Source organism: Rhinolophus sinicus, linkage group LG06 (genome assembly GCF_036562045.2).
Source record: "Rhinolophus sinicus isolate RSC01 linkage group LG06, ASM3656204v1, whole genome shotgun sequence".
In the NCBI taxonomy this organism is placed as follows: domain Eukaryota; kingdom Metazoa; phylum Chordata; class Mammalia; order Chiroptera; family Rhinolophidae; genus Rhinolophus; species Rhinolophus sinicus.
Window position 1 is genome coordinate 157,294,457 of NC_133756.1, and position 18,057 is coordinate 157,312,513.

General features: G+C 51.3%; 1 protein-coding gene across 2 annotated transcripts in view; it reads right to left on the reverse strand.

Moving 5' to 3' along the window:
• VPS37C (VPS37C subunit of ESCRT-I) overlaps positions 1-18,057 on the reverse strand; it is a 34,052-nt gene that overhangs the window by 3,655 nt on the left and 12,340 nt on the right. The window contains exons 2-4 of one of the 2 annotated variants that reach the window (XM_074336456.1): positions 3,699-3,797; positions 296-467; positions 87-177 (exon numbers count right to left, since the gene is read on the reverse strand). In XM_074336456.1, the coding sequence (XP_074192557.1) occupies positions 87-177; positions 296-467; positions 3,699-3,742 (307 nt within the window). In that variant the 5' untranslated portion in view covers positions 3,743-3,797. The remainder of the gene's footprint in view (positions 1-86; positions 178-295; positions 468-3,698; positions 3,798-18,057) is intronic. The other variant, XM_074336457.1, reaches the window with a different exon arrangement.

Sequence of the window (18,057 nt, forward strand, 5' to 3'; positions counted from 1 at the left end):
CTAGCTGTGTAACCCTGGCCAAGTTCTTGAATCTCGCTGAGCCTCCTTTTTCTCATCTACGAAATGAGAGTAACAGCAGAACCTACCCTTAGATGCTGTTGTGAAAAAATGTTTGGAAAGCGCTGAGCACAGGGCTGGGACATGGTGACCCTCAGTAAGTGCTGGCCCTTTCCTGTCCTGGGGAAGGGAGAGGGCATCTAGTCTTCCATGCTCTTCCAGCAGTTCAACTTGCACGGGACTCTGAGTTAATAGAAGAGCCCCCCAGAGCACACTCCCAGGATCCGGCCACCCCTACCCAGTTTTGCCTTCTGCTCCTGGCACCGTTCCACAAGTTTCCGGAGCTCCTGGTACTTGTCCGAGAGGTTTGAGCGGCTGATCTCCAGGGGACCTTGGAACTCCAGGTTCTGCTCAGCCAGGCTCCGGTTGGTGGCCAGTGCCATCTCCCGTTCCAGCTGCAGGTCCTGGACCTACAAGAACAGGACACTTGACCACAAGAGTCACCACCAGCGCCCACCGCGTGGCAGGCTGGACCAGGGGCTTCTGGGACACATTGTGGTGGGGGAACCACAATATTCAGCCCTCAGCGCGCGCCAGATGGACCTGCGTTCAAACCCCGACCGAGCACTCTGACCCAGGCACCTCGCTGCATCTTTATCCAACAGCCGGTGTGGTAGATACACGTGGAAAACTGACACTGAAAGTTAACAGCTTGCCCGAGACCACACGGTGAGCAGGAGCCAGGCCCGCCACAGGCTGTGCAGAGCTCCAGGGAGGAGGTGGACCAATTTATATGAGAAAGTCACAGGCTTTCTAGCAGGGGAGGGACCCAAAGTCTCAACCATGTACCCACAAGATTCAGAGTCGAGTGACCTACTGAGGTGGACTGAGGTGGCCCAGGCCAGACCACAAGCCAGATATGCAGTAAGGCTCCAAAGTAAAGTTACTCTGAGGGGTGAGAAAGCCAAGGCCAGGCTGTGACACTGATTCAGGAGACTTGTCCCTGCATAATAGGCCACATGTGTGTTCTGCAGAGAAGCTGTGCGAATGAGCTAATCGAGGGGCCCCGAGAACTAGAGGGGAGTCCCCACAGCCAGCAGAGGACTCCCACCAACACAAGGTGACCTGTGGCCACCTGAGGCCCTAATGCCAACCTTTGCACCTGGATGTGCCCCCTTAAAGCACTTCCACAAGCGGAGCAGTGCTTTGTCCCTCAGCCAGGTCCTTTGTTGCCACCAGCTGCGACAGTGGCAGCCACGGGAACCCTTCCCAGACCTGCTATGGCCTGAAGCCCCGTCCATTTATCAGGGAGTCATCTTTACTGAGAGGAGGGCAGAGAGTCAGACGCACCACCCCTGAGACAGTGGGACCCACAGCACCACGTGGCACCAGGAGAGAGGACTCAGTACGCAGCCGGGTTAAGACGAGCTTCCCCACAGCAGCCACCAGGGCAGCTTCTCAGCCGTAGGCAGCGCGTGAGGAGCCAAGCCGGATTGGCTCATCGCCCACCAGACACAGGAGGTCACAGGCGTCCTGGAAGTGGGGACTTCTGGGAGGCCTGCCCTCCTGCCAATCCCATCAGAGGGCCCTGAGAACACACTGGAAAGAGGGACATCAAAGCAACCTTCCCTCCAAGGATGTGACCCAGGGAGGGTGGGGTCTGCCCATGATGGCAAGTGCCCCATAACTAGGCAGTCTGGTTTGCTGCCACAAATACTGCCTTAAGTCACTCGTCAAGTACACTGACTCAGGGACAATGACACCGGTGAGTTTCAATCTCATTGTTACTAAGAGCCTTACGTGGCCTGAGGCCCTCTGCTCAGCCACCCCTTAGGGGGCCCCATGGATGTCCACTGTCTTTTCCCTGGGTCTTAACCAATAAATCTCTGCTGTTTCATTTCCCCCAGACCTTGTCCTACCCATTTCTGTCCCTCTCTCCACAGCCCCCCAGATCTTTCTCCACTGGGGTTAACTATGAAGCCCCCCACCCGTCATTTATCAGAGGCCAGCGAAACAGTTCTAACCCTGCCCTAAGGGGCCCACCTGCCATGTTTCGAACCCTCATTCACACTCTTCTACGTGAAGAGATGTCCCCTACTCACTCCCTTTCCTCCAAGCAATGTCCACATCCCAAACTAAACGGCTCCCATCTCTGTCTTCACAGTCCCACACGACTCAACTACTGTTCTATTCTACGGTCCGTGGCAGAAAGCTAGTCCGAGGGGCTCTGGAAGTCTAAGAAACCCACCCTCCTTCGTTCCCCTTGATCCTGTGAATGTTCTTCTCTTCAGAAAATCCAAATTGATTACATCGTCGGGCATGGTTGCACGCCACAGAATTCAAGTTGCCGTCTGCCCAAGAGGGGTTTCTGCTTACATTTTCCGTGATTCTGCCACAGATTCTATCGGCCTGTCCAGCTTGGGTGTCAGTTAATTCTAATTGTGTAAAGGGTTGCTTCTACGAAGTGTGCGCTTTAGAGCCGGCCTTGGAATTCCTGTAACACGGCGCTCATGGGAGACTCAAGATTTCCTTGGTGCTTAATGCGACTGACGAAGAAGTGAATGTGGAGGAGTGGAGACCTGCACCGTGCCAGCGCAGAGCCAGGCCCTGGCAGTGCTCACAGCCTAATGAACCACGGGAGCCACCTGTGGCATTTCACCAAGACAAGCCTTGCTTCATGTCCCCGCTGAATGAGCTCAGGGTGGCAGGGCGGGCCACGTCGAGTCCCCAGACCTCTCCTCACACTCCGCCCCTCCAGCCCCAGTGAAGTTTGCTAATTTGGGTGGGTGGGTGGGGGCAGTGAAAGTACAGCACAGCCAGCAGCGAAAACACGTCCACACTGTGCATCCCCTTACAGAGAGGGAAGTGCTCTGGGAAGCGGACGCAAGGAGGGGCTGGATGGGGTGGCTTCCTTGTTTTGGTGAACATATGAATTCACAGAAGAGACACACCACACCTGTGCATCAGGAAAAAAAAATACACACACACACACACTCTCCAAATGCTAACCAAGGGAGTTTGGCAGATTTGTTTGTCCCTCCCTTGCATTAGGAGCAGCAGGCAGTGGCTTCCGGTACAGTGAACAGGCTGCAGCCACTCAAGGCATAACTGCGTGTATCCAGCTCTGTGACCACATCCCATCACCGGCCTCTCTTACCTTGCAGGGGAGTCAACAGGGTTGTGGAGACGGGAGGGAAGGCGGGAGGGAGGGAAAGCCCTTTATAAAAGTGTAAAGCTCTGCACTGACAGAAGAGTTTTCATTCCCATGAGGAATGTGATGAGGGGCTGAGAGGCTTGGCTGCCAGTGGCAGGAAACAGGATCTGACCGGCAGGTGAGCCCACAGCCCAGCCGGAGCATGGATCCTCCTGAGCTGCAGGGCCTCAGGGGCCCGGGGCGAGGCAGCTACAGGACATAGCAGTGCTTTCGGAAACTGCCTGCAGTCAGGCTGCGGCAACAGTGCGGGACTCCGGGGGCAAGGACTCCTGGGGCAGGTTCACGCACGGACCCTACACTCGCCGGCACTGCCCCCCAGAACTCCCAGAGTCACCAGGAACTGGGCTGACACCTCAGGGGTGTCTCTGGCTGGGTCCCAACCCAGGGGGAAGGCCACAGAATAGGGAGATGAACAAGCCAGCGGCTTTAAGGAGGGCCTCAGTCCCCTCTGCTGGCCTTTCTTTGGGCCCAGGGTGGCGTCCTCTACCTCAGGGGACTCCTGGGCCAGCCGGTCAATGGCCTCCGGGTCATTCTGCATCTCCTCCAGCTCTTCCAGGGTCTTGTCTTTCAGCGTGTCCATCTTTGCCTGTGAACACAGGATAACACTGATGGAAGAGATCCCAGAGCCCACACATCTTATCTGCTACGTGAGTTTCCCGAGGACGCTTCCGCTCCACAGGGAGGCTCAAGGGAGGGAAGGTCCCATTGAGTGTATTCCTGCCGCCCTGCCCAGCCCCTCTCCCCAGAGACCAAGGAGCCATTCCTCCCCCCCCAAACCATGAACAGCAGGGTATGTGGAAGCACCCAGCAGCCGGAGAGAAAACACAGATGAAGCTCCACAAGGAGCAGATGGAAAAGGCAGAAGACAGCCAGGCAGCCAGGGACGGAGACAAAATTGGCCCAAGGCAGCCTGTGAGCCCTGATGCCAGCAGGCCCTCTGGTAGGTGTCTATTTCCATCTGAACCAGAAATACACCCAACCTTCACACGCAGGGGCCTTGCGGGCTAGCATCACAGGCTCAAGTGCGTCGCTGCTTATTATATTTAGGGGACCCACAATCTTGGGTCCCCTCAAGTGTTCTCTGCAACTGCAGTCCAAGCCACATGCCACAAAAATGGACTGTCATATTCGCATCCCCATCCTAACAGGGGAAAAAAAATCACCAATTGGCCTCTACGGCAATCAGGAGGGAAAAAAATTGACAGACCCGAATGGAATGTCTACTTTGAGAAAAAGCTGGTTTCAGCAGTCCTCTCCCTCTGTCATTCTGCCCAGAGGGACACTGAGAGATTGTCTGTGTGACAAGGGGTCTCAGCCAGGCCCCAGGGGCCAAGAAGAAGAGGAAGCATAAACACACGAATACACACCAAGTGCTGGCTTCCTTCTGCTGACAGGATCCTGTGTCTGTGTTTTATCTTTTCTAGATACGCGTTTTATAGCCTTAATGTTGGTTTTTTCATTGACAAAGGTTATGTTCATTTTCTAAAAATTCCAACACCACGGGCAATCTGGAGTCCCCCACTCCCCGTGCTCCCCTGAGCAGTACCTACTACCTGGCCAGGGACGTGTTTTGGAATCAAGGAACAAGGTTACAGCCAGAAGAAACCTTCTCTGGGTCTCTGTTTCCCCACCTGTGACAGGAAGGGAAAGGCATCTCCTAGAGTCATCAGAAAGGTGGAAAGAGAAACGAATACTGACCACACGCCTCCATTTTCCAGGAAAGTCCTGCTCTACTCCTCACATCACAACATAGCTATTAATGGTGCCCCCTTTCATATTCAAAAGTGTTCCAGGTTAGACGACTAACAGGCAGGCCTCAGATACTGTGGTTCGGTTCCAGACCACCACAAACAAGCGAGTGTCGCAAATAAAGTGAATGGCAATCTTGCTGGTGGGGGGATCTTGCCTTCAATTTGCAAAAAACATGCACCCCCACTGGTGAACCACAGCCAGGTGACATACGCCTGTATACAGCCACTTTACCGATAAGAGCTATCCACACAGGGTCACCTCCACAGCCTGCCATCCACTGAGGGATGTACGGAGCCCCCAACCTCACAGGAAGGAATGCCAAGCTTTGGTGTGCACCGGAACCCCAGGAGACACTCACTGAAAACACAGGTGCCCCAGCCCTACCCACGGAGCTCTGTGTCAGTTACGTCAGGGAGGGGCCCAGAAATCCAGCCCCTCTCAGGAGATGCTGATGCAGCCGACCCGGGGCCAGACTGTGAGAAAGACAACAGCTCCTTGCTAGTCATGTGACACAGAGGCTCCTGGTTACTGAGCACCGCTGCTCAAGCTTTACATGCGCTATCCCTAATCCTGCAAGGTGGCGACAACCGTCCCACTGCCAGATGCCACAGTCAAAATTCAAATCTGCCCTCTATCCACAGCTCACCCTGCTGCTCCTGAACCTGTGGTCTAAAAGCTGGGGCCTGGTACAGCAGACCGCACGGGCCCACAGCAGCAACCAAACTCCGGGCATGGTACTCGTACACGGCACACTGCGCCATCTGCCAGGAACTGGACTAGCGGAGCAACATCCTGAAGATCTGAAACACGCCAGGGGCGAGGGCTCGGTCACAGACCTGGTCTGAGTCCTGGGCCCTGCCACTAACCAGCTGCGGGACCTCACCTAAATGGAACCTCCCTGAGCCTCAGGTTCTTCATCTGTACAATGGGTTGGTGCGAGGTTCGATGAGATAACAGGCAGAGCACTGGCTCAGCGTGAGGCCTGGCCTAGAACAAGTGCTGGTGAAAGAATTCAGCACCACAGAACTCATTTATTCCTAAGGCCTCCATGACGGCCCAGCCGAGAACTTGTGGGGCCCCCGAAGCAGCAGGGCCCAGCCCTACTCCACCCAGGGAGGGACCTGCCACAGGCGCCAGGCTGAGCACCGAGATACCCCGGGACGAGAATGGAAGCCCCAGCCTGGGCAGCTGGTCAACCACACACACACAGCACAGCAGAGCCCCAGGCAGAGCCGCAGTTCCTTAGGGTGGGCACCGCTCTCCCCGTTGACCACTTGCCACACACAGGAGGTGCCGCGCTCCTCGCTCAGCCAGTACCACACCTAAGGCAGCAGTAGACTGCACAGTCTGTCTCAGGACACCTTTCACTCCTAACATTACAGAAGATCCCAAAGAGTCTTCATTTATGTGGATTTTAGCTATCAGTATTGACTATATTCAAAATGAAAAGTGTGAGATTTTCACAACACAAGAATTCACAAGCACACACACTGACAGCCAGAAGGGTGACGTGATCATGTGCCATGTAGCCTCTGAAAACTCCACTGTATCCTCACGCAAGCAAGAAGAGTAAAAAGGAAAATAATGTCTTAGATTATGAAAAGTGTTCTGACCTCATGACAGCCCGGGAACCCCCAGGGATTTTGAGAACCACACTTAGGAGAATCAATTCAGGAGCAAGACTGCCCGGGTTTGAATCCCCCCTGCCCCTTACCAGCCTCGCTGTTTCACCGCTAGTGCCTTACTTTCTCCTCTGTTAGAACAGCCGTGCCTGTAACCGTCAGCAGTGCCTCAGTATTTGCCGTTGCTAGGACCCTCACAACCACCTTGTACAGTATCGCTGGGACCCAACGTCAGATGAGGCTGAGAGAGGGAGGTATCCCGCCCAAGGACACGCAGCGAGATGGCAGTGCCATCACCACCCAGGGGGCTTTCGCACCACGTGCATCAGATTCACCCGGAGTCCTTACAGGAACCCCGAGTCCTACGTCTTCCTCCAGACGCAGAACTTGAGAATCTCCAGGGTTCTTAATCTAATTTTTAATGAAGTTGTCATTTTAATGAAGTTGTCTATGGTCTGACTTTCCCCTCCTCCAGAAATGAAGGGAACTCAGGTGGGCGTGGCCTCATCTGACGGAGGAAAAGCAAAGACCTGGGAAAGGATGGGACTTGTCAACCAGTCCCTGCAGCGAGAGGCAGGATGGGAAAGCAGGGGCTCAACCCCTGCGTTGTTTCTACTGAGTCTCTGCCAGGACCCTGAATGTATGTCCCTTCAATGCCTCCGTCTTGGCATAGGTGGGACCGGACAGGCAGTGGGAGCTTACCTGAGAGGAGGCACCCATTTAGTACCCTGGCCACTTTTTCCCCCCAGAAAAGGTATGTTTTCATTATAGGAACGTCAGCAAAACAAAATCTCTGTAAAACATTCAAGTATTCCACGCATTCTGAACTGTTTTCCCCCCGGGGCTGACATTATGAACCTCTGTGGGCCTAGTGTGTATGTCCATCCTTCTTGAACTTGTAGTGAACGTGGGCGTTCGATGGATGAGTCTGTCAAAGCCAAGGTGCCAAACCCCCTACCCATGGGTTTGAAAGCCCCAGGTCACCCAAAGGGCGATGCTGCTGAAACCTGTGTGAGGCTGCTGCTGCCGCTGCTGCTTGTACAAGGGACAGAGACGACAGCAGCAGCACTGAGGATGTAACTGTCACCAAAGTTTGGTAATAAGTGACTGTAGATATTTAGCAAGAAAGGAGACTTTCCTGGGTTAAATAAAGAAAGGCCAATCAAGAAGTCAGTGAGCAAGTGAGCACCCCAGACAATTCTGGGGTGAGCTGAAGTGTGCAGCCCACCATTCATTACACGCGGACCCCTGAGATCCGTTCCCCTCCAGCCACCATCCCAAATGATCATATTCCCCTGCAATCTAATGTTCCGACAGCTGACTGTTTGATTGCCCTGAACTTCCTCTGGCAAATATCCCTGTAACATTTTCCTGCTGATCCAAAGAATCACATTGTCTTTGAGACAGCGAGAAGTCTTCCCAAAGTGGACAACGACCGAAACACACAGTTCTCCTAACTAGCCCACCCTGTGCCTGGCAGCAGGCCCCCAGAGCGTGGGCCTTGTTGGGGAAGAGGATTCCATTCTGTGTGGGGGATGTGCTGCCCCCACTCCAGGGATGCGTCTTCTAGAACAGGGGTCCTAGCTGCTGTCTGTGATAACTATTTCCGGCACTCCCTGATTGGGAAAGATGACCACCCCCAAATTCAGAAAAGAAACAGCTCAGGCCCGTGGCCATAAAAAGCCTCTCTCCTGCAGGCCATGCATCTTAAATGCCTCAAGGACTCCAGGTATGTTTCAGGTATGGAAAGCCTCCATTTCACAGACAGGTCCACCCCATCAAAATGACCTCTCATGGTCTGCCTGCATATTCTGGTGTTCTTGACACTGGTGGGAATGCAGCAAGTTTTCAGCTGAGATGTGATTGGCCACAGTGGGGTGTGGGCTGTAGCACTTTCTTCTAATTCCACCTTCTCTGGTTTCTCATTCGACATCCCTCTCACGTCTACCATGCCCATTTCACAGGTGGTGAAATTAAGGCAGAATGGTATGTGACTTGCCTGTGGTGACAAAGGAGGGGACACTTGACCTAGGAGCCCTGACGCTGGCCTGCTGCTCCTCCCCAGGCGCCTCCTCTCACAGCGCCTCACAAAGGACTCTTCTGGAATGAGGGGCGCTCAGACTCCCACCACATACGCCCAACATTGTCTTTTCTAGGGACTCCTTTTCCTTACGTATAAAACGGGTGAAGAAGCGGCAATGGTCACGTGGCCCTTGCTTCTGAGATCAAAGCCCTTTGCAAAGCCTCCCACTAACTTACTCCAGTAAGTCAAGTGAACACAAGGCTTAATCACCCCTATCTCAGGGATGAAAAGAAGCCCAGAAAGAAATCAAGGGTATTTCCAAAGGTCCCATAAGCCAAGCTGTTGGTATTTGAATTTCACAAGCACCAATGCCCCATGTACTCCCTCTCCCCTCCCAGGGGAGCCAGGAGGACACTCCCAGATGGCAGATTACGGGTGCACAAAAGCCCCAGGCCCCTGAGCCCTGCCAACTGCCCCACCCTCGCCGTCTGACAACATCTCAAGCCCCAGCAGGCAAATGCCTGTCCTGGGAGATTTATCACGGCATCACCTGCCCGTGGAAGCTACTAGTGCCTTTCTTTCAAAAGTCAGAGAGGCATCACCTGGTCCTCAGGGCCACCCAGTGAGACTGAGAGTGGCGAACACTTCTCTGAGTCCTTAATTTGGAAGAGGAGGAAAGAACAAGGCCCACAAAGCAGGAGCCGCTGAAGCCTCGTTCTTGCTGCCGGCAGCGTTCAGCCTCCCAGTCACCCAGTGTGGCAGAAAAACCCAAACCAGCACTTCTCAGAGTGGCCACAACCAGCAGGGATGTCACAAAGCAGAGAACTGGGGGGTTCCTGAGAAGTTATCTGGGGACCCAGAGTTCTTGGGCTTTTGTTTCTGGAGGGCCTGAAAGTCCAATTACCTCCCCCACCCCGTGGCACCCAGGCCTAAGCCAGCCCCCTTCCACTTACCAAGGTACCCAGGAGGATGCTGGGTATTTCGGGGGGGGGCAGTGTCTGGAGTCTGCTTTTTGGGGGAAGGGGACAGGACAGAAGAGTGAGGTGAGAAGAGGCAAGCCCCTTGAAGGGAAGGAGAACGTCTTGTTCACTTTTGTATTCCCAGCGGCACACAGATAGCTCACAACAATGTCTGCAGAAAAACGGACAGAAGCAGGGAGGGGGCCACCCACCCAGTCAGTCAGCGGGCGGCCGAGTCACCCAAGACAGGGGATGTGAAAACAGGGCTTCTCCCACTTTTTCATTCCTGCCTTCCTTTCTTCATGCCTTTACTGAAAAAGCATTTAGTGTTTATTAATGACTACCCACACATGCCAATTACTGTATAAGAACGCAAAGAAAGGACGGAAGGATACGTGGGGGCAGAGGGATGTAAATAAATCTGTATGGAGTGCTTACGATGTGCCAGACACAGCCTTAAAATGTGAAAACTGATGCTAATTCTCCAGCTATTCAGTTTGGTTTTAAAAGGCAAAAAAGTTCACAATGAATCACGGTGAATACAGGTGAGAGGGGCCATGACAGAGGTGGGGACCAGGGAGTAAGGATTAGAGGGGTGGACAGTGCTCAGGAGTGGGGGTGCGAGGAGCCCGCAGGGCCTCATGAAGGGGGCTGCTTATGCTGGGACAGTAGTCAGAGGGTCGGAGCAGGTGACCACAGGGCCTCGTAGGAGCCACTGTGGGGGCATGGCCGGGAGGTGGGAGGCGAGGCTGGTGAGGAAGGCAGGGTCTGTTTGCATTCACAGGTACAGCGAGACAGTACCTCTTTGGGGGGCGACACCATCAACTCAAAGGAGAGCAGACTGGGAACAAGGTGGATGGCAACGCAAGGGCTAATTTGTGTTCCCGCCACCAGGAGAGGAAAATGTCACTGTTTCCTCACTAACAACCCCAGAGAAGGAAAAAAGCTTTCTTTTCTTTCTCTTTTTTTCTCCCTCTCTCTCCGCCCCTCCCTCACCTTTTTTGGATTTGTTTTATCTCCTCTACAGTTTTCACCTCCACCAGAGATCACAAATTCACAAACCCTCCGCCTACAGGGACAGGCAGGCACACCAGAGGCCAAGCCACTGGGTGGGGAGTGTGTCCCTCTGGAAAGCACGTGCTCCAGCCCAGCTCAGGGCCTCCTGCAGGTAGGAGGGCAGGCCCAGCTTTGCCAGACCTGCCAGATCTCCAAAGGAAGCTAGAAATGCAGATCTATGTGACACCTCCCCATTTTTAAGCTGCAGTAACCAATTCAAAGTTGTCAGAAATCCTGGGGAGACTGTGGTTTGCAACCCAAATCCACATGTCCTCTAAGAGAGACAGCTGCTATGTGGCCAGAGTCCACAGAAACGGAGGGAGGGCAGCGGGGTGGGGTGACACATTTTACAGGAGTCCTGGATTCCACAGGGGCTCACGGCCCCTGGGCCTTTGCAATCCACACACTGTGATGAGGGGAAAACAAAGTTTCTGGGCCCTGGCCCGTGCTGCTTGTATCTCCGGGTCTCACCTTCTTTCCATTACTTTGTGTCGTGACTGAATCAATCTCACGTGCCCTGAACACAGAGAACATGATTTAGTGGAAGATATGAGGCCCAAAGGCAACCACACTACATACACCCCGGTGGATTCAGGCCAGAGGTGGTGCCCTTTCTGGCCACTGGGGGGCGAGGAAGAGTGAGTATGTGGGGGTGGGGCTGCAAAATGTCCCCAAGGAGAGGAGATGCTGGGAAGGGCTCAAATTCAGGGCAGCCTTCCAGATCTGCCCTTAATGAGGGGAAAAAGCTACTCCTGACACCCCTGGGGCTCAATATTGAGTCAAGCAAAATGACTGCTATTATTGAATCATAACACGGAACTGCAACTGGGCAGGCACTTCTGTTTTCCCTGGCTGCAATCACTATCCTCCTGACCGTTAACAGAAAACACTTCCTTGCCAGCTAATTCAAGCCTGAAATCACACTGCAAGGAGATTCTTGTAAATTTCCCATATCCACCTATGGTAACATACTAAGAAGTCATTACCATGGCAACCTGCACAGTTCAAACTGCAAGTGTTACAGGAAACTGGCCCCATCCCACCCCTCATGTCAAGAGGGCTACTTAGAAACCTTCCTAATCTACTGCTACTTAATGAGGAAATATTTGTTGACCCAATCTGATCTAGAATGAGTCCAGCCACACACCCAAGTATCAGACTGTTGAGTCACCTGACTTCCCACAGGAGGTGATAACAAATCAAACCACCATGCTCCTCTCACCTGGCCCAAAACATTATCGAATTGGTCCCACAATTTGAAAAGTTAGTGTGTAAGCCCCCAAAGGGACACCTTTTCAGTTTTTACTCTTTCTAAGGAATTTCTGGAGTTAGGGTTAGAGTTGGAGATCCCTCCCCACCCCCAATGCTAAACAGTTAAGATAGTGTGAAAGATAATGGAAAGAGTTCAGGTCTTTAGAGGTGAATGTCCCTGGATTTAAATCCCAGCTTGACCTTTTACTAGCTATTTGACCTTGGGCAAATTATTCAGTCTTTCTTATTCTGTTTCTCATTGGTAAAATGAGGCTAATCTCACCAACATCATGGGGTTGTTTTAAGAATTTAAGGAAAATTAAACAAGTGAACCTCTGGAGGTGCTAGCAAAAGTACCAAGCAGGTGTTAGGTAGTATTAACTCACACCTTATTGTGTAAAATGCCTGATAACCTTGCCAGGCAGCCAGTTAGGCTGGGCTCTGAAAGAGCCGGTCCCAGAGGAAAGCATAGGTGTGGCTTTCTGAAACAGGCTCCAAACCAATCTGAACAGAGGTCCTCAAACATAAGCGAGCCCCTACACCTGGGGGAGTGGGAGGGCAGGATTATCCAGTCTCTTAGGACAAGGCTTTTGCAGAAAATTGTCATCTGTACATAAATATTTACATAACGACTGACAGAATGCTTCTCTAGTCCACTGAAAAATTCCATCTGAGCCCTCTTTTCCCAAAGTCAGGCCCCCAAATGAGAAGACCCTGGAATGATGAGCTCAGTCACCATGCCAAATGCAGAGGTTACTCTCATCACCTCTTTTTTTCTCCCCAAACTAGACTCCCCTCCCAAACAACCTCCATTTCCATCAGCACCCTCACTTCCAATCCTCCAGGCCATCCCGAAGGCACAGGCCTCCCCCTGATATACAGCCACCAGGCTTTATCTAGTCATTGCTCCAAAGTCTTTTTTTTTTCTAATTTATTGGAGTGACAATGGTTAGTAAAATTACATAGATTTCAGGTGTACAATTCTGTAATACGTCATCTATAAATCCCATTGTGTGTTCAACACCCTGAGTCAGTTCTCCTTCCATCACCATATATTCAAAGTCTTTTAAATGCATCCATCCTCATCCTTCTGCAAACTCCAAATGGGGCTTCCCACCTCCAGTGTCTCTTCCTTACAACTATCTGGATTCACTTTTTTAAACTCTTTTTCCTGCTCCCTCTGCCTTCCCTAAAGTTAGTCATCTCTTCCCTCCCTCCTCCCTTTACCTCCCACCCACCCTGCCTCCGGCTGGAGTGGTCGGGCAACACTGTCAGGATATGGCGCCTCCATCCTCTTCTCCCACTTGCCTGGTGTACAAACAAGGTCTGATCAAACAATACGATGAATGTTTACATTTTAAAAAAATTATCACAGTAGAAGACACATTGCCATTAATCCTCCTCAAAATACCCCCTCACTTCGAACACGCTTATCCCATCGTTCTTGCCACTTTCTGAAGCGGTTCTGGAAGTCCTCTTTCGTGTCTTTAGTTGCGCTGTCGTGGCTGCCTCGATGTCCTGATTCATTTTGACTTTGGGGAAGAGCCAGAAGTCGCACGCTGCTAGATCCAGTGAATAAGGTGGATGAGGACACACCGTCATATTTTTATTTGACAGAAATTGTCGTATACCAGAAGCGATGTGTACACGGGAGCATTGTCATGATGGAGGATGATTTATGGCACCCTTTAAAACACACCTTCTCTCAACCGTAGCTCACAGCCAACTGACTGCACAGAACAAGCTGAAAGTTGTCACACATTGATACTAAGGTTCAACACATCTCTTCCTGTATTGAAGATCCCGGCCTTTCCATTGGATGGCACTTGGCAGCAGCATTCACTGTATTTTGTGATCACAACAGAAAGGCTTCATGTCACACAAAATAAAACATTACAGTGTGTCCTCATCCACCTTATTCACCGGATCTGGCACCGTGAGACTTCTGACTCTTCTGCAAAATCAAAATGACCAAGAAAGGTAAACATTTTGAATTGATTCAGGACATCAAGGCAGCTGTGACAGCGCAACTAAAGTCCTCACGGAAGAGGACTTCCAGAACTGCTGTGGAAAGTGGCAAGAACGATAGGATGAGTGTGTTCGAAGCGAGAGGGAGTATTCTGAGAGGGAATAATGCCCTACCTCCTCACCTCTGCTGATCCCAACCCTCCCTGCCTGGCCCCTGCTCAAGCCCCCTCCTCCACTCCCTGTCAGCTGTGATGTCTCACCCGCAGGACAGAGAAAGGAAGGGCTCTGCACAGTAAAAGCTACCTGGAACTTACAGAGCATGTGGGAGGGCAGGATGAAGTCTTGGGAGAAGGAGCAAGGAAGCATCACAGAGGAGCTGATGCCTCAAGGATGAACAGGCACTTTCCTGAGTAGGAAAGAGGCCTCCAGGCAGAGGGAAGGCAAGAGCAGAGGAGGGAGGCCAAGCTGGGGACTCCTTGAGGGCAGGGGTGGAACGAAGTTTACCACCTACTGTTCTCCTCTCCAAGCCTTAATGTCCCACCAGTAAAAAGGGCAAAGATGCCAGTCACCACAGCTAACGTGTGGAGCACTTTACTACACACAGAGCACCGTCCTGGGCGCTCTACACCTAGCAACTCACGTGATTCTCACAACAGGCCTTTGCCACTGTTTATCCCTTGGTTTTCCTCATTTGACAGATGATGGAAAGAGAAGGCAAAGAGAAGTTGAAGAGAAGGCCAAAGAGAAGTTGTAGAGCCTGAATTTCACCCACGGCAGTCTAGCTTCGGGGCCCACACTCCACCACAGCCCTGTGCCGCCTCTCAGTTAAGCCCATGCCCATGAAACACAGTGCCCAGTTGTGGGTACACACTTAATAAAAGGCCGATATTACCTCTGTCTTTCAACTAAACTCCTAAAGAATAGCACCTGTTGATGTTCAGAACTCAGAACAGCTCTGTCCTCAACAAATACCAGTGTGGGACCTACTCTCCTTCCCCAGCCAAACGCCTCGGCTGGCGCACAGGGCACTGGAGCCCCAGATCTCCCGATGGCACCAGGAACAGCACCTCCTGCCCACCTGGGCCTGCAGGGGAAGCCCAATGATTAAAGGCTCAGAACCTAGAAAGCAGACAGGCGTGCACTCTGGGTCACTACCAGCTGGGGAGTTTGGGCAGGTTACTCAATCTCTTCATACCTCAGTTTCTTCCAGAAGGCAGGGCTTTTATAAGGATGAAACGAGTTAGTGCCTGGAAGTAACGCCCAGCTTTCAGGCTGGGCTCAGTAAATGGTCATGATTTTCATCACACACTCAAACTATTCACTTCTACCTCTGCAACTCAAGCACTTTCCAATTGAACACCAAGGAGAAAGAACTTAAGATTCCTCCAGAGACGGCATCAGTCAACAGAGGGACAGAACTCCAGTGGCTGATGTAACACAGATCAATAGCATTCGGTGTCAGTCAATATGATGGCCAAGAAACAGGTTATTTAATAGAGAGCCCATTCTTGAAACTTCCTGACAGCGAAACAAAACCCAGCCATTTGGCGAAGCCTCTTCCCTCTCTGGTCCATGGCTCCGACTAGAAAAGAAAACCATCCTAAGCTACTTCACACCACACTGCTTTTGCTTCTCTTTGTTCCACCTGTTCAGATGACTAGGACAGGCTCTCCATCTGCAGTTGTCTGTCCTCGCGCCCACCTCACACAGAGCAAGCGAGGCTAGCAGGTTCAACCATCCCTTTGGGAAGGATCAAGACTAAGGTCAAGGCAAAGACACACTCAGGACAAATATCGAGGAGTCTGTACGGGGTCACTCAAGGTGTACGTGTCAAGTCCAAGGTGATGAGACTCCCTGTTCTCATGTGGGGCCACCTTAGGCTGGTGTAAGGCGGGACAGCTCTAGACCCTACCCTTGTCGGGGGTGTCTGACGCTGGGAACTTCTGGGGCCAGCAGAGGCAGGCAGGTGTGCTGAGGGCAATCATGTAGCCACAGAAAAGGAGAAACCAGGTCAGAGGCTCCTCATATCTGCTCTGCACTCAGGCTGAATCCACGAAGGCCATCAGCAAATGTGCAAAAGGTGGCAACGCCAGGGCTGCACTGAGGTCTGAGCTCGTTTTCATCCTCGTGCAGAACATCGCTCTGAGCCAGCCTCTCCACAGCTGCCGCCTCGTTCAAACAGTCTCAACCCTCTCCAGCCCTCACCCACGCACCCTAGTAATCACAACGTCCCTGCTTCAAGCCTTCCATAGCTCCCAGTGCTCTGGTATTACATTCAAAACCTTGTGCTCCTTGGCTTGGTAAACAGGCCCTGCATCAGCTGACCCCGAGCCACCCTTTCCAGTTAGATCTTCCTTCACTACCTGTGGGCTGCTCACCCCACCCCAACTCCGTCTGTTCTACCTGCTGCCCAGAATAAACAACAGGCTTCTAATCAGTGGGCAAATATTCCACAGCCATATAAACGGGCCTGGCCCTCACGGAGTCCCCAGCTCTGCCGTCTGCCTTTGCTCTTGCTGTCCCCTCCTCTTGGGATTTCTTTCCTATGCTTTCTCCAGCTTAAAAATGCCTGCCCATCCTTCAAATGTCAGCTCCTCTGGGAAGCGCTGCTTGCTCCTTCTCCCCCAGAATTCATCCTGCCCTCCCAGGTAAGCACCATGTAGCACTTATGACGTAGGAGTCAGCACGTTGATCCAGCAAGAATGAGAGCTCCTCAAGGGCACAACCACGTCTCCCCATGCCTGCGTCCCAGCACCTACATCAATGCCTGGCACACGCAAGGCGCTCAGTGACTGCTAACTAGACAGAGATTTTCACTTTCGGCAAACACAGAGGAACAGGGGCCAGATTAACTCTCCTTCCTCAAACAACTGAAACGACAGTTTCAGACAATGGGTATCAGGCAGTGCATGAGGGATTGCAAGATGAGCCCCTATGACTGCCCCAACTTACTGCCTGGAGAGAGTTTGCAGGCCATGGCACAGAGAGGAGGTACCCAAGTGGAGCCTGACAGTCTCCCCAAGTTGGGGAGAGGGAGCTGGGAGTCCAGGAAGCCCAGGGAGCCAGAGTTCACAGGGCTGAATACCAGAAAGGAGAGGGCTACACAAAGAGAGAACTCTGGAAATTTGCAGAGGGTCCCCCTCCAGTTTTCACCTGAGTACAAACAGTACAGATCAGGATTACAGGTAACAATGCTTGGACCTCAAATTGAGCCAAAAATAATTTGTGTCCCCACTAGTCAGAGTGGGAAAACCTCAAAATTCACAGAACATCGGTAAAGCACTGAAGAGGGTATGGCCTTGTTAGTGAGAAAAATTAACTCTGGTCGAAAGGCTGTTTTGATCCCAGCTAACAAAACTTTAAGGACAAGCGTTTAAAGGATCAAACTGTTTCCAAGTAACTTAACAGTGTCCCAAAACAATGCCAAGAATAGTCATAGAAATACAAAAATATTCAGCACCCGATAGGGTAATATTCACAACATTTGACATCCAATAAAAAATTATCAGACATACAAAGAAGCAAGAAAAATGATCCATAATGAGGGGAGAAAATCAATCAGTAGAAACAGACTCAGAAATACAGATAACAGAATTAGCAAGCAAGGACATTAACATGGTTACTACAATCATATTCCATATATTCAAGAAGCTGAAGCAAAGATGGAGCACATTAAATAGAGACATCGAAAATACAAGAAAGACCCAAATCAAATCTCTAGATACGGAAACTAAAATGTCTCAGATAAAAAGTATACCAAATGGAAATAACAGCAGATTACACACTGCAGAAGAAGAGATCAGTGAACCTGAAGAAAAAGTGATAGAAACTATCCAAAACAAACCACAAAGAGAAAAAAAAAACACTGGGGAAAACATGAATAGAGCATCAGAGAGCTGTGAAACAACTTCAAGCACCCTAATATACATATAACTGGAGTTTTCCAAGGAAGAGAGAGAAAGGAAAGTAGAGAACACATCTGAAGAACTATGGACAAAAAAAATCCAAATTTCATAAAGGCTAAAAACCCACAGATCCAAAAACCTCAATTAACCCAAAAACAAGAAACATGAAGAAATTACACCAATGCAAGGCATAGCATAATTAAGTTGTTTAAAAACAGTGATAAAAGAAAAACAGCCAGAAGAGAAAAAGACACATTATGAACAGAACAAAAATAAGAATGACAGAGGGTTACTCATATGAAACAACGTA